Consider the following 24,146-nt stretch of genomic DNA (forward strand, 5'->3'; position numbering starts at 1 on the left):
AGTTCATACTGGCTGTCAAACACATTTCTTACAACGGCGCCGAGTAAACAAATTCAAATGCGTTGGTTTCATGAAGGATTAATAATTTTTGACGGACTAATATATTTATTTATATTTTATTTGCTATTTACCGAGAAATTGTTGATTTTTTGATATAAAAATAGTCAAAATTTTTTATATAAAAATCCATAAATTTTGTATAAAAATAGTCCACATCTAAGGTTAAAAATTTGTTATAAAAATAACAGTTATGTCATAAATATTGTACGAAATAGTTCACATCTGAGGGTAAAAATTTGTCAACCTGAGGTTCAAAATTTGGGATAATCCACGCCTACAATTTTGGGTTAAACATTTTGGTACAAAAATAATCCACGCCTACAATTTTGGGTTAAACATTTTGGTACAAAAATAATCCACGCCTACAATTTTGGGTTAAACATTTTGGTACAACATAGTCTACGCCTAGGGTTAAAAATATGCGTAGATTAATTTTTCAAACTCTTTTTTCCGGTAATAAATTCACAAAAACATTTTTTTCAAAGACCAAGGCGTAGATTTTATATTTTCAAAGACTAATACAAAACGTTGATTTTTTTAAAAAATATTTTCTTTCAAAAGGCGATCTTCAGGGATTAAATAAAATTTGTGGCAAAATATAGGAGTGAATTATTTTTGTACCAATTTTTTAATCTTAGCTGTGGACAATTTCATAATAAATTTGTTTACCTTAGAGGTGGACTATTTCTACTATTTTGTCAGAAACTAAAAGCACGTTTAGACTACTAAATCCACTCGATCTCAAATGTCAAATAACTTTTCAATTAAAAATTGGATTGAATTTTTATAATGTTTTTTCAGGGGCTAAGTCGTAATTTTTTTATAAAAATTTACCATTTTTTGTAAAAAGTTTGCTTGTGGCATTTTGTAATTAATTTCCGAATTTTATTTATTATTTTATTCTATTTTTTATATATTTAAATTATTAATATATTTTAATTCTTATATATTATAATTTATATTTATATTTCATTTAATTTCCCTATTTTTAACAGAAAATACAATTATAAATTATTTTCTTATTATAGAGTGTCAAATGGCAAATTCCAGTGCCTGTGTGGCATTTGTTAACGGAGTTGCCAACTATTGAACATGTACTACGGCATAACACAAGAGAGGAGATAGAGAAAGAGAGAGTGAGTGACAGCTCTATTAATACCATTTATTATTAAATCAGAGTCCCATCAAAACTAAAATGTCATTGTGGATGAGAGAGTAGCGGAGTGAACAACATAAGAGACGACAAATCAAAAGAGAGCGCTCTTGTTAGTGTCCCACTGTAATTGCATATGTTGCCAATACAACAACAAAACCCTCAAACAGCTGATTTATGTTACCCTCAATTCCTTGAATGTTGTACAAATCGCTCCCCAACAGAAAAAAACACACCCATTATTCCATTGACAGGTGTTTGTTGCCTTCTGTTGTTATTTTCTTTCTTGTTATCGTTTTGTCGTCCCACCACTAGAGAAACTTTTGACATTTATTGATGACGTTTTTTTCTTCTCGCTCTCGTCGTATGTGTCAATATCGTGATAATTTTTTTCTTCTCAACTATTGCTGCTGCTGATTTTTTCTTCTTACTAATTAAAAGAAGGCAAACGCGAATATATTTTTACTAAATTTTACAAAAGAAAAAACCGAAAATAAAATTCATTACAAAATGGAGGATATTGCAGTGAATTTGGAGTAGTTAGAAGAAAACACACACAAAAGAGGAAATCAAAAGGAAAGAAAAAAACGTAGTGTTGTGGTTTACAATTTTGTTCCGTCGATTGTGGAAATTGCTGAGTGCTTGAATTCGAGTGTGTGTGTGTGTTGGTGTGTGCATGGTGGGCCAAGCAGCCACCTCTTATTGACACATCAAACTAACTGGCAATCACAATTCAATAGTAAAATCGGCAGCACTTTTTTGTTTTTTTTTTCATCATCATATTGAATTGAAATTTCATTACCCATGTAAAGACCTTGATGCAGAATGCAAAGTTTCTCTACGAAAACTAAAGAAATGTTTATAGTGCGTGCTCTAGAGAAAATCCTTGCCGACAAGGATATCAAACGTTCCCAAAATTCCCAATTGAAAAAATCATGCGACACAGCCTTGGAACAGATAAAGGCCGAACTGATCAGTGCTGGTCAAATAGCCGAAGGTAATGAGCTCCCCTGTGCTGCACTGCCGTTGCCGAAAAATGATGCAGCCAGCATAATAAATGCGGAGACATATTTTCTGCCATTTGAATTGGCCTGTAAGAGTCGTTCACCGCGCATTGTGGTCACGGCCTTAGATTGTTTGGAAAAACTCATAGCATATGGCCATTTGACGGGTGCCATACAGGATTCATCGAATCCGGGCCATTTGCTTATCGATCGTATTGTCAATACCATATGTGGGTGTTTCAATGGACCGCAAACGGATGAATGTGTCCAGTTGCAGATAATCAAAGCCCTCCTGACGGTGGTCACATCACAACATGTTGAGATACACGAAGGAACGGTGCTGCAGGCGGTACGCACCTGTTATGACATCTATTTGTCGAGTAAAAATTTGGTTAATCAAACAACAGCATGTGCCACCCTGACCCAAATGTTGGATGTCATCTTTTCACGTATGGAAAATCAGGTGTATGAAGTTGCAGCCCAGGCGGCTTTGGCAGCTTCACAGGCCAATAATGGTCATCATGATGCGAATACATCGCAAGCCTCTGAGGCCAGTTGCAGTGTGAAGAGTAGTGTGGGAGGTGGTGGTGGCACTGATGTTGAGGAGACACCGGAAACTGTGGCCGCAGCTGTGGTGGATGAGATATTGAGTGGTGAGTAGAGATCATGGGTGGCTAGATGTAAATCTAATATTTGAATTTTGTATATTTTTAAGGTAATTAGTCCGAACACCAAAGAAAATAAGGTTAGGTTGAAAAATATCCGATTGCCGGAATATGATAACAGTCGCTCCATCCATCATTAGGCGTAAAAATTTTGAATAATATTTTTTAAAGGCTGTCATAGGCGTGTATTCTTAAAAAAAATCAAGGTCTACCAGAAGCGTGAATTTTTTAAAGATTAGTTTTAAAGACCTGCCAGAGGCGTGGATTTCTTAAATATTAGTTTTAAAGGCCTGCCAGAGGCGTGGATCTTTTAAAGAATACTTTTCAAGGCCTATCATAGGAGTGGATCTTTTAAAGAATATTTTTCAAGGCCTATCATAGGCGTGGATCTTTTAAAGAATATTTTGCAAGGCCTATCATAGGCGTGGATCTTTTAAAGAATATTTTTCAAGGCCTATCATAGGCATGGATCTTTTATAGAATATTTTTCAAGGTCTATCATAGGCGTGGATCTTTTAAAGAATATTTTTCAAGACCTATCATAGGCGTGGATCTTTTAAAGACTATTTTTCAAGGCCTATCATAGGCGTGGATGTTTTAAAGAATATTTTTCAAGACATATCATAGGCGTGGATCTTTTAAAAAATATTTTTCAAGGCCTATCATAGGCGTGGATCTTTTAAAGAATATTTTTCAAGGCCTATCATAGGCGTGGATCTTTTAAAGAATATTTTTCAAGGCCTATCATAGGCGTGGATCTTTTAAAGAATATTTTTCAAGGCCTATCATAGGCGTGGATCTTTTAAAGAATATTTTTCAAGGCCTATCATAGGCGTGGATCTTTTAAAGAATATTTTTCAAGGCCTATCATAGGCGTGGATCTTTTAAAGAATATTTTTCAAGGCCTATCATAGGCGTGGATCTTTTAAAGAATATTTTTCAAGGCCTATCATAGGCGTGGATCTTTTAAAGAATATTTTTCAAGGCCTATCATAGGCGTGGATCTTTTAAAGAATATTTTTCAAGGCCTATCATAGGCGTGGATCTTTTAAAGAATATTTTTCAAGGCCTATCATAGGCGTGGATCTTTTAAAGAATATTTTTCAAGGCCTATCATAGGCGTGGATCTTTTAAAGAATATTTTTCAAGGCCTATCATAGGCGAGGATTTGTACTGAGTCTACCTTTTTTAAAGAATATTTTTTCAGGGTCCACCTTTGGCCAAGGGTTTTAAACGATATTTTTCAGGGTAATATTTTTTTAGGTCCACCTTTAGCCTAGATCTTCAAAAGAATTTTTTCAGTGTCCACATTTGACCTAGGTTTTTAAACGATATTTTTTCAGGGTCTTTGGCCTAGGTTTTTAAACGATATTTTTTCAGGGTCATTGGCCTAGATTTTTTAAATAATATATGTTAGCGTCCCCCATAGACCTGAATATTAATTTTATTTTTTCAGGGTCGACCTTTGGCCTAGGGTTTGGATTTTTTAAAAATATTTTTTCATGGTCAATTAGGGTTGGGGTTTTTAAAATAATTTATTTTTTCAGGGGTAACATTTTTTAAAGAATGTCTTTTCAGTTTCTTTTAGGAGTGGCTTGTTTTGAGAGTTTTTTTTCAGGGTCTACTTGAGGTCGAATTTTTTAAAGCACATTTTTCAGGGTCGATTTCTTTAATACACATTTTTGATGTCTTCTAAAAATAAATATATAAATCTCTATTTTCTCCTTTTCCCATTCCAGCTGCCATTGTCGAAGTTCTAAAAGAAACCGGTGCCCTTGATGACACAACCTCAACGGCGGAAGAAGACCATGCGACAGCTAATAATATCAGTGGAAATACTAATAATACCAGTAACAATAACATTTCGATTACTGGTTCCGAAGGTACCAACACCAATAATCACACCCATAATTCAGAAGAAAGTGTTGAGGTACATAGTGAAAATGATGCTGTGGTTACAGCCAAGTTTACCCATGTCCTACAAAAAGATGCCTTTTTGGTATTTCGGGCATTGTGTAAACTCTCCATGAAACCATTGCCGGAGGGACACCCAGATCCAAAGTCCCATGAGCTAAGATCAAAGGTGTTATCGTTACGTCTGTTGTTGTCTATTCTACAAAATGCTGGTCCCGTTTTCCGTTCCAATGAAATGTTCATTATGGCCATTAAACAATATTTGTGTGTGGCCTTGTCGAAAAATGGTGTTAGTTTGGTGCCGGAGGTATTCGAATTGTCGCTGTCGATTTTTGTTGCCCTCCTGTCGAATTTCAAAATACATTTGAAGAAGCAAATTGAGGTATTCTTTAAGGAGATCTTTTTGAATATTTTGGAGGCCACCTCAAGTTCGTTCGAACACAAATGGATGGTGATACAGGCTCTGACGAGAATATGTGCCGATGCTCAATCTGTTGTGGATATCTATGTGAATTACGATTGTGATTTTCAGGCGGCGAATTTATTCGAACGCCTTGTCAATGATTTGTCCAAAATTGCTCAGGGCCGTCAGGCTTTGGAATTGGGTGCTAATCCCATGGAGGAGAAATCAATGCGTATACGTGGCCTGGAATGTTTGGTGTCGATATTGAAATGTATGGTCGAGTGGAGTCAAGATTTGTATGTCAATCCGAATATGCCTTCATTAAATGCCCATGAGGGTACTGCGGCTACGGCGGGTCATAATAGATCAGGGCATTCGGTGGATTTGCAATCTCCCACGGGGGATAATGCTGATGCAGTATCGCACACGAATGCCTTGGGTATACGTTCCATGCATGGCGGATCGAGCCATAGTTTAAATTCCTATGGCAGTGTTAAAAATACGGAGGTCCTGGATTTACCCGAAGCCTTGGAGGAAAGGAAAATGCGTAAAGAAGTTATGGAACAGGGTATTGAGTTGTTCAATCGCAAACCGAAGAAGGGTATACAATTTTTGCAGGAGAAGCAATTGGTGGGAGCAACACCCAAAGACATTGCCAAGTGGTTACATGAAGATGATCGTTTGGATAAGACCGCTTTGGGTAATTATATTGGCGAGAATGATGATCATTCCAAGGAGGTAATGTGTGAATATATCGATGCATTTGATTTCACATCGCTGGAGGTGGTGGCAGCATTACGTATGCTGTTGGAGGAATTCCGTTTGCCCGGGGAGGCACAAAAAATCGATCGTCTGATGGAGAAATTTGCCAGTCGTTATTGTGAATGTAATCCCAATAATCCGCTGTTCCAATCTGCGGATACGGTTTATGTTTTGGCCTTTTCCATTATCATGTTGACCACGGATCTGCATTCGCCTCAGGTGAAGAATAAAATGACCAAGGAACAGTATATCAAATTGAATCAGGGTATTAGCGACAGTCGTGATGACTTACCCGTGGAATATCTATCTTCGATCTATGATGAAATTGCTGGGCATGAAATTAAAATGAAGAACACAGTGGTAAATAAACCCGGAAAGCAGATCATTGCCAATGAGAAGCGGCGTAAATTATTGTGGAATATGGAAATGGAGGCAATATCCACAACGGCGAAAAATCTCATGGAATCGGTGTCGCATGTCAAATCCCCCTTCACGTCGGCCAAGCATTTGGAACATGTAAGGCCAATGTTCAAGATGGCATGGACACCATTTTTGGCTGCCTTCTCGGTGGGTTTGCAGGATTGTGATGACCCAGAGATTGCCTGCTTGTGTTTGGATGGTATACGCTGTGCCATACGCATTGCCTGTATCTTCCATATGACCTTGGAGCGTGATGCTTATGTGCAGGCCTTGGCCAGATTTACGTTATTGACGGCAAATTCACCAATTAATGAAATGAAGGCGAAAAATATCGATACTATTAAAACGTTGATTATGGTAGCTCATACAGATGGTAACTATTTGGGTTCGAGTTGGTTGGACATTGTCAAGTGTATCAGTCAATTGGAATTGGCCCAGCTAATTGGTACAGGGGTGAGGCCGAAATTTTTGTCGGGCGCCCAAACCACCCTCAAGGATACTTTGAATCCTAGTGTCAAGGAACACATTGGCCAGACGAGTAGTCAAAGTGTGGTGGTGGCTGTGGATCGTATTTTTACTGGGTCCATACGGCTGGATGGTGATGCTATTGTGGATTTTGTCAAGGCCTTGTGTCAGGTGAGGAAATGAATTTTATTTTTTTTTTTCAAATGACAATTTTTTAAAATCTCCTTTTTTGCAGGTCTCCGTTGAAGAGCTGCAAAACCCCCAGCCCCGCATGTTCTCCTTGCAGAAAATCGTTGAAATCTCCTATTACAACATGGAACGTATCCGTTTGCAATGGTCCCGCATATGGCAGGTGTTGGGTGAACATTTCAATACGGTCGGCTGTAACATGAATGAGGAAATATCATTTTTCGCTTTGGATTCACTGCGTCAGCTATCGATGAAATTTATGGAAAAGGGCGAATTTGCCAATTTCCGTTTCCAAAAGGATTTCCTAAGGCCGTTTGAGCACATCATGAAAAAGAATCAATCACCGGCCATTAGGGATATGGTGGTGCGCTGTATAGCCCAAATGGTTAACTCTCAGGCCCGCAATATCAAATCGGGTTGGAAAAATATCTTTTCAATTTTCCATTTGGCGGCGGGGGATCATGAAGAGGCCATTGTTGAGTTGGCATTTCAAACCACGGGGAAAATCATCGGAGAATTATATCAAAAGCAATTCGCCATAATGGTCGATTCGTTCCAAGATGCCGTCAAGTGTCTATCCGAGTTTGCCTGTAATGCCCGGTTTCCGGACACCAGTATGGAGGCAATACGTTTGGTGCGAACCTGTGCTTTGTGTGTCCACGAATCACCTCAGCTCTTTGCCGAACATGCCGGCATGGAAAATGATATTTCGGTGGCGGAAGAGGATCGGGTATGGGTACGCGGCTGGTTCCCCATGCTCTTCTCCCTGTCATGTGTGGTAAATCGTTGTAAATTGGATGTAAGGACGAGAGGTCTCACAGTGCTCTTTGAAATTGTCAAGACCCATGGTGATAGCTTCAAACCCAATTGGTGGAAAGATTTATTTAATGTGATCTTCCGCATTTTCGACAATATGAAGTTACCTGAACATGTTACCGAAAAATCCGAATGGATGACGACGACCTGCAATCATGCCCTATATGCCATTATCGATGTTTTTACCCAGTATTTTGATGTATTGGGGCATTTGCTATTGGAGGATTTGTTTGCCCAACTCCATTGGTGTGTTCAACAGAATAATGAACAGCTGGCCAGATCGGGTACAAACTGTTTGGAAAATCTAGTTATTTCCAACGGGTTCAAATTCAATGAAGCCACCTGGGATAAAACCTGTCAATGTATATTGGACATTTTCAATGCCACCTTACCGGGAGAATTGCTTACCTGGCGGCCAAATCCCCAGCAGCAACAGCAAATGCAAATACAAATGCAACATCAGCAGCTGCAGCAGCAACAACAGCATCAGCAACACCAACACCAAATACAAAACTCCAACCCATCACGTAAAAATTCCCAATCACGCAACAGCGTCGATGGCCTCAATCGTTCATATTCCCAACATTCCGTTTATAGCCACACGGGCAGTTTCGATGAGGATAGCCATCACTCGAACACCCAAATTCAAACCCCCGTGGTCCCACAAAATCCCGCTCTATTCGAAAGTCTCAATATTAAATGTGTGGTACAGCTGGAGCTGATACAAACTGTAGATAATATCATTTTCTTCCCGGCCACCTCACGCAAAGAAGATGCCGAGACATTGGCGCAGGCCGCCGCTGATTTAACCGGCAACTGTCCCACACAGGCGATATTGGATTGCCAGCGTGAAGAGCAGGGGATGTATAGTTATTTGCGCACGCGTCAACTGCTCACCCTGGCCGATTGCCTAATGCAATCGCATCGTTTTGCGAAACGTTTCAATGCCGATCAGGAGCAGCGTAATGTGTTGTGGCGTGCCGGTTTTAAGGGTTCAATAAAACCCAATTTGTTGAAACAAGAAACCGCTTCGTTGGCTTGTGTGCTGCGCATCTTCTTCAAAATGTACGGTGATGAGAATAGACGTAGTGATTGGCCTGGTATTGAACAGGAATTGGTGCAGGTGTGCAAGGAGGCATTGACCTACTATTTAAGTTTACAAAGTGAACAGCATCGTGATGCCTGGACATCGTTGCTGCTACTGATTTTAACGAGATTACTTAAGATGGCTGATGATAGGGTAAGTTCAGGAAGAAAATTATATAAAAAAACTATTTTTTTGTTGAAATATTTTTAAGCAAGGCGTGGATTTTTTGAAAGTCCAACCAAACAAGGCGTGGAATTTTAAAAATACACACCCACACAAGTCGTGGAATTTTAAAAATACACACCCACACAAGTCGTGGATTTTTAAAAATATTTTTGAAGCAACCACACCCACACAAGGCGTTGAATTTAAAAAAATATATATATATTTTTTTTTATTTGTTGAAGAACAATATTTTAATTTTATCGCATTATTCTGGACTAAGTCACGGATGTGGTGAAACCTTATGTCTATATGTTTCGACCACTTGTGATAAACAGGGTTTTCCGCCAACATTAATGCTCCTTGGTTGTCGATATGCAAAACTACGTATTCACAATTTCATACGCCGATTTCTATTAATAGACGCCGCAAATATATCGTCTCCTTTGCTGCTTCTGAAGATAGGTGTCCAATATTTCAGGATTTTTGGAGCGTGTGTGTCTTAAATAACTCTGGGAATAAATCCAAATTCGATGTTAAAGGCAGGCGATATATAATGGTTGGATATTTATCGACAGCGAAGGCGTACCTTTTGTATGATACGGATAAAAACAAGGTCATCGAATGTCGGGATGTGCTTTTTGATGAGAATGGTTTTGGTAAATGCAGTGAATCAACTGATGAAGAAGGATCTTCCACGAGTATTAAACTTTTTGATTATATTCTGCAAGACTAAATTAAATCCGATGGTAATGAATGAGTCACAGACAATAATTTACATCGAAGATCAATCCAGAGATGAGGAAATAGTCGCTGTGGATCAGAAAATCAAAGTGCAGAGTATTCCGAGGATGATATGAGTGACTTCGAAGGGTTTGAAACAGCTGAAAATGAAAGTAAGTCTAAAGATGAGGAAATATGTGCTGCACAGGATATGTCAAAGAAAGTCGGTGTAGGTAGGCCTAAAATTATTCGCGGACAAATGGTTAAAGGCAATAGAAGATGAGTATCGTGCTCTTTGCAAGAATAAGACTTCGTCGCTGGTGGATCTTCCAAGAGGACAAAAAGCTATTCCATGTATGTAGGTCTATGCCATAAAGAGGAATGTAAAGGGCGAAATTGAGAAGCATAAGGCTCGCCTTGTAGCCAAAGTCTGTCACCAACGATACGGAATAGATTTAAATAAGATATATTCACATGTCGCTCGCTACTCAACAATTCGTTTTTTATTGGCACTGGCTGTGTGAAAGAAGGAATGTTTTTTACATGAAATCGATATCAGAACTGCATATTTGAATAGTCATCTCCATGATGAAGTGATTTCGAAGGTTTCGAAACAGCTAAAAATAAAAGTGTGTCCAGAGATGAGGAAATAGCTGTTGCACAGGATATGCCGAAGAAAGTTGGTGCAGGAAGGCCTAAAATTATTCGCAAGGGAAATCCTGGTCGTCCTCGGAAGCAACCTAATGAGGTGCTAAGTCATGCTGTTGACAAAAATATTCCAAATACGGTGGAGCAGGCAATAGCTGGTAATAATGGAGACAAATGGCTAAAGGCAATGGAAGATATTTTATTGGCACTGCTTGTGTGAAAGAAGGAATGTTTTTACATCAAATCGATATCAGTACTGCATATTTAAACAGTAATCTCCATTATGAAGTATATATGCAGCAACCACCGAATTTTGAGGAAAATAGTTCGCCGAACAAAGTTCTACGTCTCCATAAGGCTATTTATGGATTGAAACAAAGCGGACGAGAGTGGAACTCTAAACTTGATGTCACATTGCGTAAGATGAATTTCAAACCATGTGATAACGAACCCTATCTCTACAAAGGCATGAGGAGAAATAAGCTAGTGTTGATCGCTGTTTACGTATATGACATTATTGGGTGTAAAGACAAATCGGTTGTTTTAGAGATCAAAAATAATTTGGCAAGTGAGTTCGATGTCAGCGATAAGGGGCGGTTAGGCCACTTCCTGGGTATGGAGATCGAAAGAGAAAGGGGTATGATCAAACTGGTCTATTACAACAATATGGAATGGAAGATTGCAAAACACACCAAGCACCATTGGAACCCGGTTGTAAGGTAAACTGTAATGATGATGACGAACGTGTAGATCAAACCGAGTATCAATCACTCGTTGGAGCCCTAATATATATTTAGCAACGTCTACGAGACCTGACATCTTGCACACAGTGTCGAAATTGGCTCAGAAAAATGCAGGCCCTTGAAAGGCATATATGGATGGTCTGAAACATATTCTGTGATACTTGGCTGGATCGAACAACAAGGAACCTAATAAAAGGAACCTGGAAGGTTACGTGAATGCGGACTGGGGTGGTAACCCAGTAGACCGGAAAGCATATACCGGATTTATATTTTTCAATTGGAGGATATCCTATATCGTGGGAATCCAGAAAGCAAAAATCAGTAGCTCTTAGTAGCACGGAATCTGAATACGTAGCGTCTTCAGAAGCAGCAAAGGAGGCGATATATTTGCAGCGTCTTTTAGGGGAAATAGGCGTTTGGAATTGATATTTTAAGTATTTTAAATAACAAAAAACAAAGTTTTATCCGTAGTTCTTAAGAATATATAATAAAAAAAATAATTGGAATTTAAACTAAATTTGTATTTATTTTTCTTTTTTTCTTCTTCTTGCAGTTTGCCACCCATGTCTCCAATTATTATACGTTATTATGTGAAATGATGTGTTTCGGCATGAAACCAGAATTACGAAGTGTCCTTAGACGTGTATTTTTGCGTATTGGTCCTGTTTTTAATATATCGAATGCAAAATAGTGTTTAATACGACAGCGTAACCACCAACCACTACAACAACAGCAACAGTCCATTGGAAGAAAGTATTCGAAACGAGACGAAATATAAAAAAACGATAGAAACAAAAATAAAAAAAATCAATAAATGAAAATAAAATAAATAAATTATATAAATATATACAAAATAAAAATAATAATAATGTTTCTAAAACTAATAACAAAAATTAAATATATTTATATATACACAGTAAAACTAAAACATATATATTTAGCCACGATAATGGAATGTAAAATTAAAGTTTTTAATTTTATTTTTTTCCCCCCCCAAATAAAAAAAAATAAAAACAAATAGACCAGCAGAGTGAATTCCAATCCTGTGTGTATTTGAAATACATTATTGGTATTGCAAAGAAATTAAATAATATTATCCTCTTTATATATGTTTGTTATTAATTTTTTCTTTAAATCTTAATCATAGTTAATATTGTCGTTTTAAGCCAATTGAACCGGGAGTTTAATTTTTTGTTTAACAATTTAATGTTGATTTATTTTGTTTGTAATCTGTGTAACTGTTTTCAAAACTAAATATTGAACAAAAAACAAAATCAATGAACACAACAAGTCTCTAAAATGTGCCTGTGGTCATTGTCCATTTTTTTCAAAATTAAAAAAAAAAAACACTAGTCCCCCATACTTTGTATTCCATTTTGTTGGTATGTCTTTATTGAGACCATTCATCTATTCCAAAAAAAATATTTTTTTTTACATTCGTCATAAAAAACATATAAAAAATAAATAATTTTATAGTGTAAAAAATAAATATTTACATAACCTACAAAAAAATTCTTAGGGTATTTTGAAATAGTATTTAAAATAAAAAAGTGAACTATGTGATTGGTTAAAATAATAATAATAATATTCTATGTGATTCGATATAGTAACAAAAAAAAACACATGTAGATTTTATTATTTTTGAAATTAGAAAATTCAATATTTAAAAAATAGATCACATAAATATTTCCCCTAAAATAATATTGATGACAACCCAAAAACTAAGGTACTATAAATATGAGATGATTATTGGATCCCATTGATAAATAAAATTTGTCCATAATTTGTTTTCAATTTATTTTTCATTATTTACAATAGCAAAAATATTTATTACAATAAAACACAATATATATATATATACATTAAATAAAAAATATATATACATTAAATAAATATATATATTATTAATTATTATATGAATAATGGATACAAAAAATCTAAATAATAATAATTAGCTACACTAAATACTATATAGATTATAATGAAAAAAAAAAAAAAATAAATAATAAAGATCATCAAGTAAATAAAATTGTAAAATATAAAATCAAAAGAACAACAAAATCTACATTTATTTAATAGAACAAAACATGAATAATCATGCAATAAACATAAAACTATATAAATTATTTTAAGAATTTGAAAAAAAAAAAACAAAATAAATAATAAAGTTATATATTGCCTTATGAAATATATGTACGTATATATGTAATATGAAATTTATGGACATTTTTTTAATTTTATACATTTTTTCAATTTATGTATGTAATTTTTTTTGTAGTCAACATGAATGAGAGTCGGGAGTCCTTTAAAACATAATTAAAAAAAAAAAACCAAACCTATTGTAGTCTCTAAAAAAAGTATTTAAAAAAAATCAAGTCTATTGAAGTCTCTGAAAAAAATTTTATTAAAGAATCTTGTAGTCCCTGAAAAAAAATATTTAAAAAAAATTACACTTATTTTGTAGTCCCTGAATTCCTTGAAAAAAAAAATAGATAAAAAATCCACACCTACTGTAGTCCCTGAAAAAAAAGTATTTTTTAATACAAAAAATATTTTTAAACCAAGCCTAGGTATCCTTGAAAAAATATTTTTAAAAATCCCTGAAAATTTTTTAAACCAAGCCTAAATATCCTTGAAAATAGTTTTTTAAGAAATCCAGGCCTATGGTCGACCTTGAAAAAATATTTTTAAAAAATCCACGCCTATGGTAGGCCTTGAGAAAATATTTTTAAAAATCCCTGAAATTTTTTTAAACCAAGCCAAAAAATCCACACCTATGTTAGCTCTTGAAAAAATACACGCCTATGGTATCCTTGAAAAACTTTATTTCCTGAAGAATTATTTTTTTTAAATCCACCACCACTATTGTACACAACTATGTTGTCAGGGTATTATAGCTTTGTGTAGCCCCAAGAGTTTGTAACGTCGCGAAATATTGGTCCTAGGCCCACCTTTAAGTACGATATCTTCGCGAAATTTTGCATGTAGGAAATTTTGCATGCCCAATAAAGACCGCTATTGTTTTTGTTAAAGATCCGTTAATATTTAGGGGATGAAATGGACCAAAAACTTTATTTTTGTCTGATTTTCTGGTCGCTCCGGAGGCCTCAATTGTGGCCCAAACATTGCGAATTTTTACATGGAGAAGGGGACTGGGTTGAAGAATAAGCATGCCTGTTTTGGTAATGATCGGTCAATATTTAGCGGGTCAAATGGATCCTGACTCTTGTCTGAAGAATGACAAAATTTGTATTCTATACCGTATAGATTTACCCTTAAAGGACGTAGACCCGAGAGATACTATCAACCTCTTGGGTCTACGTCCAAGAGTAGTGGTTGGGCTTTAAATTGATACCAATTATATTGTCGTATGTACTCGGATGTGGGATTTACACGTAAATAATTACATGTGCTTACATATTCAGATATTATTGTGTAGGATATCATATGGTCGGGCCCGTCCGACTATACTGCTCCGCTCACTGGTTTTTAAAATAAAAATCCAGGCCAATGGAAGTCTCTAAAATATTTTTTTTATAAAAATCTGAAATTCTCTGAGAAAATATATTTTTATATTCAATTATCGCTTGTATTGATATTATTTGTGTGTTTTCTAATGACCCTTAATTTTTTTTTTTTTAATTCCTTGATCAAGTCCTTCTAGCAAGCTATCGTATTAACTGTCATTCATGTTGGCTAGTGTGTACCGTATATTAAATATTATTTGTTTTTTTATATATATTTTGTAATGAAATTGTATAAATTAACCGTTGTATTATCTCTCAAATTTACTTCCTTTCACAGAAGAAGATGGATACTGAAAATGTTTATGAATAAAAGTAATTCAGTCATTTCCAGTGTCCCTCCTTTTACAATCGTTTTTATACCAGAGTCACGAATGCTCACGGGCGAGAATTCGAATGTTTTCAATTTATCGCGAATGATATGCAATGCAATCTCTCGAAAATGTTCGCATTGTATAAAAAATTTACGAACGATAAAATTTCGCTGCAAGCGTCGTCGATTCGTTCGTTCGCGAGTATTTGTTGCTGAAGGACATTCTTTTGAAAAAACTCAAAAAAACAAATGTTCACGAATGCTCGAGAGCACTGTTAAAAAAACTACAACAAACAAAAATATGATAAAAAAGTAAATACACACAAGCAATGAATGTGTGTGTAGCAGAAAGTGTGCGGAACAGTATCGGCGAACCACCGCACGCGTGCTCTCTGCGAGAGCAAATATCACTATTCTGTCACACACATTCAATTGAGCATTCGCGAGAATTCGGGAATGTTTGTTGTTTTCATTCGTGAGAGAATGTCAGAAAAAATTTCAACCATCAAACTAAACGAACGATTTTTGTTTTGTGCTCTCACTCGTTTTTTTTTTTATCTGTGTGCGAACATTCTTTTGCGAATGCTCGTTTGGTAAAGAATTTATCGCCATAAATTCATTCGTACAATGAGCACAAAACGATAAAGAATGTATTTTGAATCATTCGCGAGCGAATTTTTGCGTACCCTGATTATATCATAAACTTAAATGTATAGCTTGCCCACATTAGCCCATCACCTTTTCCTTTGCTCATATCCTATCCTATCCTCTCCAATCCAATTTTTTATTTTTAATTTGAAAATGTTTCAGCTTATTCTATTAATTTGTTATTTTCTCTTTCTCCTAGGATGTTTTTTTTTTTAGCTTGTCATTTTATTCGGATTTTGGTAAACAAATTTTTGATTTCTAATTTTTTGCACTTATTACTAAGTGCAAAAAAGATCAGGAACCTGCTTGAAGCTGTAAGTATATTTGATTTTGTACGCTTATTCCAGCATTGCACTCTTGTGCTATTCTTCTGTAGAATTATGTGGCGATAGATATTTTTAAATTTTGTCTTCCTCCCGAGTAATTACTGGTGTATTAAATAAGTAGATATATATTGTATATCATAGTGCCTGCTATTATAATATCAGTAGTCCCCTCTTTTAAAAATCCCTTGAAATAGAGACTAATTTTTGTTATTGGTAATAGCTCTAATAATTTTTGTAAATATTGTCAATTTCTCTTATTGGATTTTTTTTTTGTTTTTTATATTCCTATCACACACTATATTGTATTTCGATTTTCAGAACACAAATCGACAATCAACTTACTAAACAAATTCGCAAGATACAATTCTATGTGGCATGATCAAATTTATCTATGAAATTAAATCGGCACAAACAAAATTATTCAAACAATTCAAAAATCAAATTCAATTCGCATTTCAAAAAAAAAAGAAAATTGGAAAAATTCAAATACAGACTGCTGATAAAAAATAAGGTAAGTCAATTTTATTTTTTTTATTATTTTAATAACTATGTATTGATACTGTGTTGAAAAAAACTGTCCGATAAGATCGACATTTTCAATGGGTATTAATAAATTGACGTAGAAAGTGAGTGATAAAGAAACAGAGAGGGAGAGAGAGTAATTAACAAACTATTTTCCATGATTTCCGACATCATAGAAAATATTTATACCTTTCACCACACTGTGTGGTACAGGGTATTATTATGGGCATATGTTTGTAACATGCAAAAGGAAACGAGATATACACATAGTTCCTTTTGAGAATATGCATAGAATCACTTTCTGAGTCGATATACGCATGCCCGTCTGTCCGTCCATTTATTTTTGTGAACAAAGTACAGGTCGCATTTATCATCCGATTTAGATGATATTTGGCACAGATCACTTATTTGGCCCAAGGACGAACCCTATTGAAATTGGGAAAAATCGGTTCAGATTTAGATATAGTTCCCATATATATTTTCGTCCGATTTAATGTAAATGGTGCACCAATGTCCCTATATATCTTTCGATTTGCATGAAATTTGGCATAGAGTTCTAAATTAGGTCCAGAATGATGCGTGTCAAGTTTCGTGAAAATCGGTTCGGATTTCGATATAGCTCTCATATATATTTTCGTCCGATTTAATGTAAATGGACCCCCAAAGTCCCTATATATCTTCCGATTCGCACGAAATTTGGAACAGCGTAATAAATTAGGTCTAGAATGATGTGTATTAAGTTTCCTGAAAATCGGTTCAGATTTCGATATAGCTCCCATATATATTTTCGTCCGATTTAATGTAAATGGTGCGCGAAAGTCCCTATATATCTCTCGATTTGCACGAAATTTGGCATAGCGTACTGATTTGAGTCTAGAATGATGTGTGTTAAGTTTCCTGAAAATCGGTTCTGATTTGGACATAGCTCCCATATATATTTTCGTCCGATTTAATGTAAATGGTGCACCAATGTCCCTATATATCTCTCGATTTGCACGAAATTTGGCACAGCGTAATGAATTAGGTCTAGAATGAGATGTGTTAAGTTCCGTGAAAATCGGTTCAGATTTGGATAAAGCTCCCATATATATTTTCGTCCGATTTAATGTAAATGGTCCACCAAAGTCCCTATATATCTTTCGATTTGCACGAAATTTGGTATAGCGTACTGAATTAAGTCTAGAATGATGTGTGCTAAGTTTCGTGAATATCGGTTCAAATTTCAATATAGCTCTCATATATATTTTCGTCCGATTTAATGTAAATGGCGCACCAAAGTCCTTTAATATCTTTCGATTTGCACGAAATTTGGCACAGCGTAATGAATTAGGTCTAGAATGATGTGTGTTAAGTTTCGTGAAAATCGGTTCAGATTTCGATATAGCCTCCATATATATTTTCGTCCGATTTAATGTAAATGGTGCACGAAAGTCCCTATATATCTCTCGATTTGCACGAAATTTGGCATAGCGTAATGAATTAGGTCTAGAATGATGTGTGTTAAGTTTTGTGAAAATCGGTTCAGGTTTAGATATAGCTCCCATATATATTTTCGTCCGATTTTAGGTAAATGGTCCACCAAAGTCCCTATATATCTTTCGATTTGCATGAACATTTTCATAGTGTAATGAATTAGGTTCAGAATGATGTGTGTTAAGTTTCGTGAAAATCGGTTCACATTTGGATATAGCTCCCATATATATTTTCGTCCGATTTAATGTAAATGGTGCGCCAAAGTCCCTATATATCTTCCGATTTGCACGAAATTTGGCACAGCGTAATGAATTAGGTCTAGAATGAGGTGTGTTAAGTTCCGTGAAAATCGGTTCAGATTTGGATATAGCTCCCATATATATTTTCGTCCGATTTTATGTAAATGGTCCACCAAAGTCCCTATATATCTTTCGATTTGCACGAAATTTGGCAGAGCGTAATGAATAAGGTATAGAATGATTTGTGCTAAGTTTCGTGAAAATCGGTTCAGATTTCGATATAGCTCCCATATATATTTTCCTCCGATTTTAGGTAAATAGGGTACGAAAGTCAATTTATATCCTTCGATTTGCACGAAATTTGTCATAGCGTACTGAATTAAGTCTAGAATGATGTGTGCTAAGTTTCACGAGAATCGATTTAGATTTAGATGTAGCTCCCATATATATTTTCGTCCGATTTCATGTAAATGGTGCACCAAAGTCCCTATATATTTCTCGATTTGCACGAAATTTGGCACAGCGTAATGAATTAGGTCTAGAATGATGTGTGTTAAGTTTAGTGAAAATCGGTTCAGATCTAGATATAGCTTCTATATCTGACCAAATGAAAAATTAGTATCGGTTGCAGAATGACATATTTATGGATCCAATTTCATTTTACTGGTCCTTTAAAAATGCGATGTCTGTTTGGATTCATCTGTTGAATATATCCAAAGTGGTGAAGGGTATCATATAGTCGGCTCCGTCCGACTTCACTACTTTCCTTACTGGTTAAATTTCACCTTTTGAATTTCAATTCTAAATTTTGAATTTCAATATAAATCCAATAATGAAAATAGTGTCATTAAAAAAATCTGATCAACACATCATTGCAATCGAAGCAACCCCAGCTGGCAGGCCGGCAAAAAAATTCTAATTGGACCGAGTAGTCAGACACACAAACGGCCATCCATTCAGCCTGCCCGCCTGGCCTGCTAAATATCTTAATTGATATTTGTTGGGCATCATCGTCACAACACTCTCGCAGCCGAACCATTCCGTTCCGTTACAACGAATGTGTATGGAATGACTTTGAAAAAAATGTAAAATGAAAAAAATATGTGCCTCAAATTCAATCATCTCTAAATCGAAAAGTGGCAAAATGTTAATTAAGTTAAATAGATTTTGTGTAAATAGCAATCAAATTGTCGCAAACACTTAATTTCCAATTGTTGTTGTTGTGGCAAAAAAAAAAATTTAAAAAAAAACCAACAACAACGAAAGAGATTCCATCACGTCGATGCTGAGTGGTAGGAATGAATGGGAACAATAATAATAATTTTGGAAAACGCGTGTTGAACCCAAATACATGAACAAATTTTAAACGATTTCTATTTTCAAATCGATAAGGAAGAGCAGGGAATTTTTTTCTGAGAGGCTACGAATCCAAACCCTGAATTTTTTAAAAATGTTTTTTTTTATTTTGTAATTCCTGAAATAATATTCATAAAAAAATCAACGCTTCTTGTAGTCCCTGAAAAAAAATATATATTTTTTTTAAATCCATAAGCCGAGCTTAAAAAAGATTTCTAAGCGCGTCGGTCTTTTGCGCAGTTTTTCCAATTTGAAAGACCATTTTCGGCAATGTTGCCTTCGACTTGATCTTTCCATCGTATTCTTGGCCTTCCTCTTCTACGGGAATCATCAGCTGGTTCGCTTTTATATACCTTCTGGGCTGGGGCATCTTCATTCAATCTCACAACATGACCTAGCCAACGCAGTCGCTGCAGCTCAATACGTCTAACAATGTCGATGTCCGAGAATGGCTGGTAAAACTCATGGTTCATTCGACGGCGATATTCGCCGTCAACGCAGATCGACCCATAGATCTTTCGGAGAATTTTTCTCTCAAACACTCCAAGAGTTGCCACTCACCTGCTTGCTCAAGTACCCATGCTTCATATCCATATAACAGCACGGGTAGTATCAGCGTCTTGCAAAGTGTGAGTTTGGTATGGCGGGAGGTGACATTTTTTCTAAACTGCTTACTTAGACCATAGTCGCATCTGTTCTTCTCCGAATTTCAAAACTGATGTCATTCGTTTTAATTTATGGCGGCATCAAGGTATATGAAATCTTTAACCACCTTGAAGCTGTAGTTCTCAAGTTCCACAGTTGGTCCCCGAGCCTACTTGACATCTTGCGCGTTGATACCATTAGCTTGGTCTTCTCGCCGTTAATTGCCAGACCCACTTTGGCAGACTCCTTTTCAATTTGTTCAAAGGTGGATGTTACCGCTCGCAATGTTCGACCCATTATATCGATGTCATCGGCGTTGGCGAGTAACTGGTGTTGTTTGGTGTACAGAGTGCCATTTCTGTTTACTTTTGCCTCTCGTATGACCTTTTCCAGCAGGATGTTAAAAAGGACACAAGACAAACTATCACCTTGTCTGAATCCCCGTTTGGTATTTGAAGGGCTCCGAGAGGTCCTTCGGTCCGACTTTAACTGCTCATCTTGTGGCAATTAAAGTTATCCTGCATAACGGTATTAATTTTGCAGGAATGCCAAACGCAAACATAACTTTATAAACCTCTGAGCGGATAGGGCTGTCGAATGCAGCTTTATAGTCGACGAATAGGTGGAATGTGTCGATTTGTTTTACGTGGGGTTTTTCCAGGATTTAACGCAGAGTGAAAATCTGGTCAATGGTGGCTTTGCCAGGTCTGAAGCCGCATTGGTATGGTCCAATGATGTCATTGACCATTGGCTTCAGTCGTTCACACAGCACACTGGAGAGCACTTTATATGCGATGGGAAGGAGACTTATTCATCTATAGTTAGCACATATCGTCTTGTCTCCTTTTTTGTGCACCGGACACAGGATGCTGAGGTTCCCATCATTGGGGATGCATTCTTCTAACCAAATTGTACTAATCAGGTGGTGCATGCTCCTGGCCAGCATCTGACCACCAGTCTTAAATAGTTCGGCTGGTAACCCATCAGCATCTGCTGCTTTATTGTTCTTTAGCCGACTAATTGTTATTCTGACCTCATCTTGGCTAGGTGGTATACACTCTATACCGTCATCTCTTATTGGTTCTTGGGTATCCTCTTCGCCGCTACTATTTGATATCAGAAGTTTTTCATAATGCTCCTTCCCGATCCTCAGCACGCTGTCTGTATCTTCCACCAGATTTCCTTCTTCATATCTACAGGAGGATGTGCCTGCACCAAAGCCTTCGGTTTGATGTTTTACCCGTTGGTAGAATTTTCGGACTTCATTCCGGACTCCTGTACATCTCGATTTGCTCAAGCTCACGTTTTTCTTGTTCTTTCTTAATTTTTCTAAAAACACGTTTCTCCTCTCTCCTTTTCTCCCGATAGTTCTCCATCGCATTACGTGTTGCTACTGTCTGCAAGGTTGCCCTATAAGCTGCGTTTTTTCACATCAGTAGCATTACGACACTACTGATCGTACCACGGATTTCTTGATGGTGGTCTTTGGTAACAAAGTGTAGCTTTTGCTGCAGTTTGTAGGAAGTGGGCAATTCTCAGCCATTGTGTTTCTATATTTTTATCGGGACAAGGGGTGCTTTCGTCAAGCAGTTGGGTAAGTTGAACGGAGTAGGCTTCTGTTATCTGTTGTCTTTGCAGCTTTTCGATGTCGAGTTTCCGTGTTGTGGTAGATCACAGCTTTGCTGCTACATTAAGACGGATGCGTACCTTGGCTGCCTCAAGATAATGGTCCGAATCGATATTCGATCCTCGGATCGATCGGACGTCTAAAACACTGGACGAATGCCTTCTGTCTATCACAGCATGATCGATTTGATTTCTCGTTGTGTGATCGGGAGAAATCCAATTGGCCTTGTGTATATCGAGATACTGGAATCTGGTGCTGGTGCTGGCTGCGGCGAAGTCAATCAGTATCATGCCGTTGTCGGATGTTTCCTCATGAAGGCTGAATTTTCCGACGGTGGGACCAAAAATATTTTCCCTTCCGATTTTTGCATTAAGATCTCCTAGCAGACTGTTAATGTCGTGGTCAGGGCAACGATCATATGCTGTTTCTAGGCGCTTGTAAAATATGTGTTTGGTCTGTTCACCTTTATCTTCGGTCGGAGCCAGGGGCGCAAATGAGACTGATGTAGAATAACTTCGCTTTTATACGGATTATAGCAATTCGCTCATCTACTGGAGTGAATCTGGAGACGAGGTCTCCTATTCTCCTATTAAACATAAACCCGCAACCAAATCCATGTCTCGTTTCATGGCAGCAGCTATAACACACGGCGTAATCATCTGATTTACTTACGTTAGTACCCTTTCCATCACATTTCCTGTAAGGCCACTAATATCGGCTTTGTACTTCTTGAGTACACCCGCCAAAGCGAACACTGCGCATGTTCTGTACAACGCGCGCACGTTCCCAGTGCAGATTCCCAGATCAAACCGTTAGGGGGGTTTGGTTTTCTTTTTATTTGCTTTTTCATAGTACGAGGGTTTTTCCGAGTGTGGGTAACTAACCCGACGCCTCAACGCATTTTTATAGTTCTTATGGGTGAACTCGCAGCACATATTAGCTCACTATTTCATCGGGTGATAGCTACCCCAGGTGGCACCACGGGGAGGTTAGTGTCCACAATTGAGATGAACGAGTTTGGAGGGACCAAGATAAGCCTGGACTTCGCCATATTAAAGGCAATCAGAGCCGTTGCTTGGTATCTATCATCCCCTACGGCATCCTGCAAAAATATTTGTAGTTCCAGAACTAGTTTTATAAAAAATCTATTTGTCGATGTTGCTGCAACATTTAAGGTTATGTTTCAGCAACATTTGTAAAGGTTTTTACAATGTAGCCCACTTTGATAATTTTTGTCATACTATTTTTATAACAAATTGGCAACCCTATTTTCTCCTCCTCAACGGAGAATACAATGTTGCACCTGAAATCTTATTCGAGTTGATGTTTTGATTTGAAAATATCAGAAAAAAATCGTGATAAGTTGAATAAATATTTGGATTTTTCATATGGATATTGACATCAACGTTGGTGGGTGGGGAAGTGGAGGCCCCCCCACATCACCAAACAAATCTCTCACTCACTCGCATCTCAATTAAATGAATATGACATTCACAACCGAACTATTATTTTTCCTGAAAAAATTTTATGTGTCAATTAGAAATGTCAATATTTGAAACCACAAAAAAGTGGCGTCGTGTTGTTTTTGCAATTTTGTTTGTTGTTTTTATTTTTTTTTATTAATTGTGTATCTTTTTAATTTTATGTCCACCTTTGTTATTGCTCTAAAATTATGACATTAATCCGATTCGAGCGCTCCGCTCTAGAGCGGGTTGTCATTTGCACGATAAACAAGATAATATCTTGAGAAAATAGATCACGTGTCTGTTTGTCATAAAAAAATAAAGAAAATAAAAAAAAAAACAAATTGTAGATTGTTCCCTACCCCCAATTGTTGTTTGTACAAATAATTTTGGGGGGGGGGGCAATTAACATTATCGTATTTGAACAAAATTATATCACATGTCCATTGTGGGGTATTCTTTGGACGGATGTCACTTAATTTTTTTTTTTTTTTTTTGGGTTATCAAAAATGATAAGATATTCTAGAAAGTGCTGTAAATCATATACTTGACCTAGGCATAATTTGACAAACAAGGTCCTACGCCTACAGTAGGCGTGAATTTTTTTAAAATATATTTTTTAGCAACTACAATGGGCATGAATTTTTATAAAAAAAATTCAGAGACCCAAATAGCCTTGAACAGGCCGTGCAACCGAACAGTTATGGTGGCACTTAACCTATCGAAGGCCTTCGATACCGTTAACCATGCCAAACTGTTCGAAGATATAGAGAGAACAAATCTCCGACCGTGTTTG

The 24,146-nt window shown here is 36.5% G+C and overlaps 1 protein-coding gene across 1 annotated transcript; it reads left to right on the plus strand.

Moving 5' to 3' along the window:
• Positions 1-1,987: 1,987 nt before the first annotated feature.
• On the plus strand, positions 1,988-11,987 carry LOC133338734 (brefeldin A-inhibited guanine nucleotide-exchange protein 1). Its single transcript, XM_061546857.1, has 4 exons — positions 1,988-2,867; positions 4,688-7,017; positions 7,082-9,091; positions 11,768-11,987. Exons 1-4 carry the CDS (start codon positions 2,039-2,041, stop codon positions 11,903-11,905), a joined length of 5,307 nt encoding a protein of 1,768 aa, XP_061402841.1. The 5' UTR covers positions 1,988-2,038; the 3' UTR covers positions 11,906-11,987.
• The last annotated feature ends 12,159 nt before the right edge of the window (positions 11,988-24,146 follow it).

The sequence above is a fragment of the Musca vetustissima genome, unplaced genomic scaffold (assembly GCF_032173495.1).
Source record: "Musca vetustissima isolate MV318-11 ecotype Yass unplaced genomic scaffold, APGP_CSIRO_Mvet_v1 utg12465, whole genome shotgun sequence".
Taxonomy (NCBI): Eukaryota; Metazoa; Arthropoda; class Insecta; order Diptera; family Muscidae; genus Musca; species Musca vetustissima.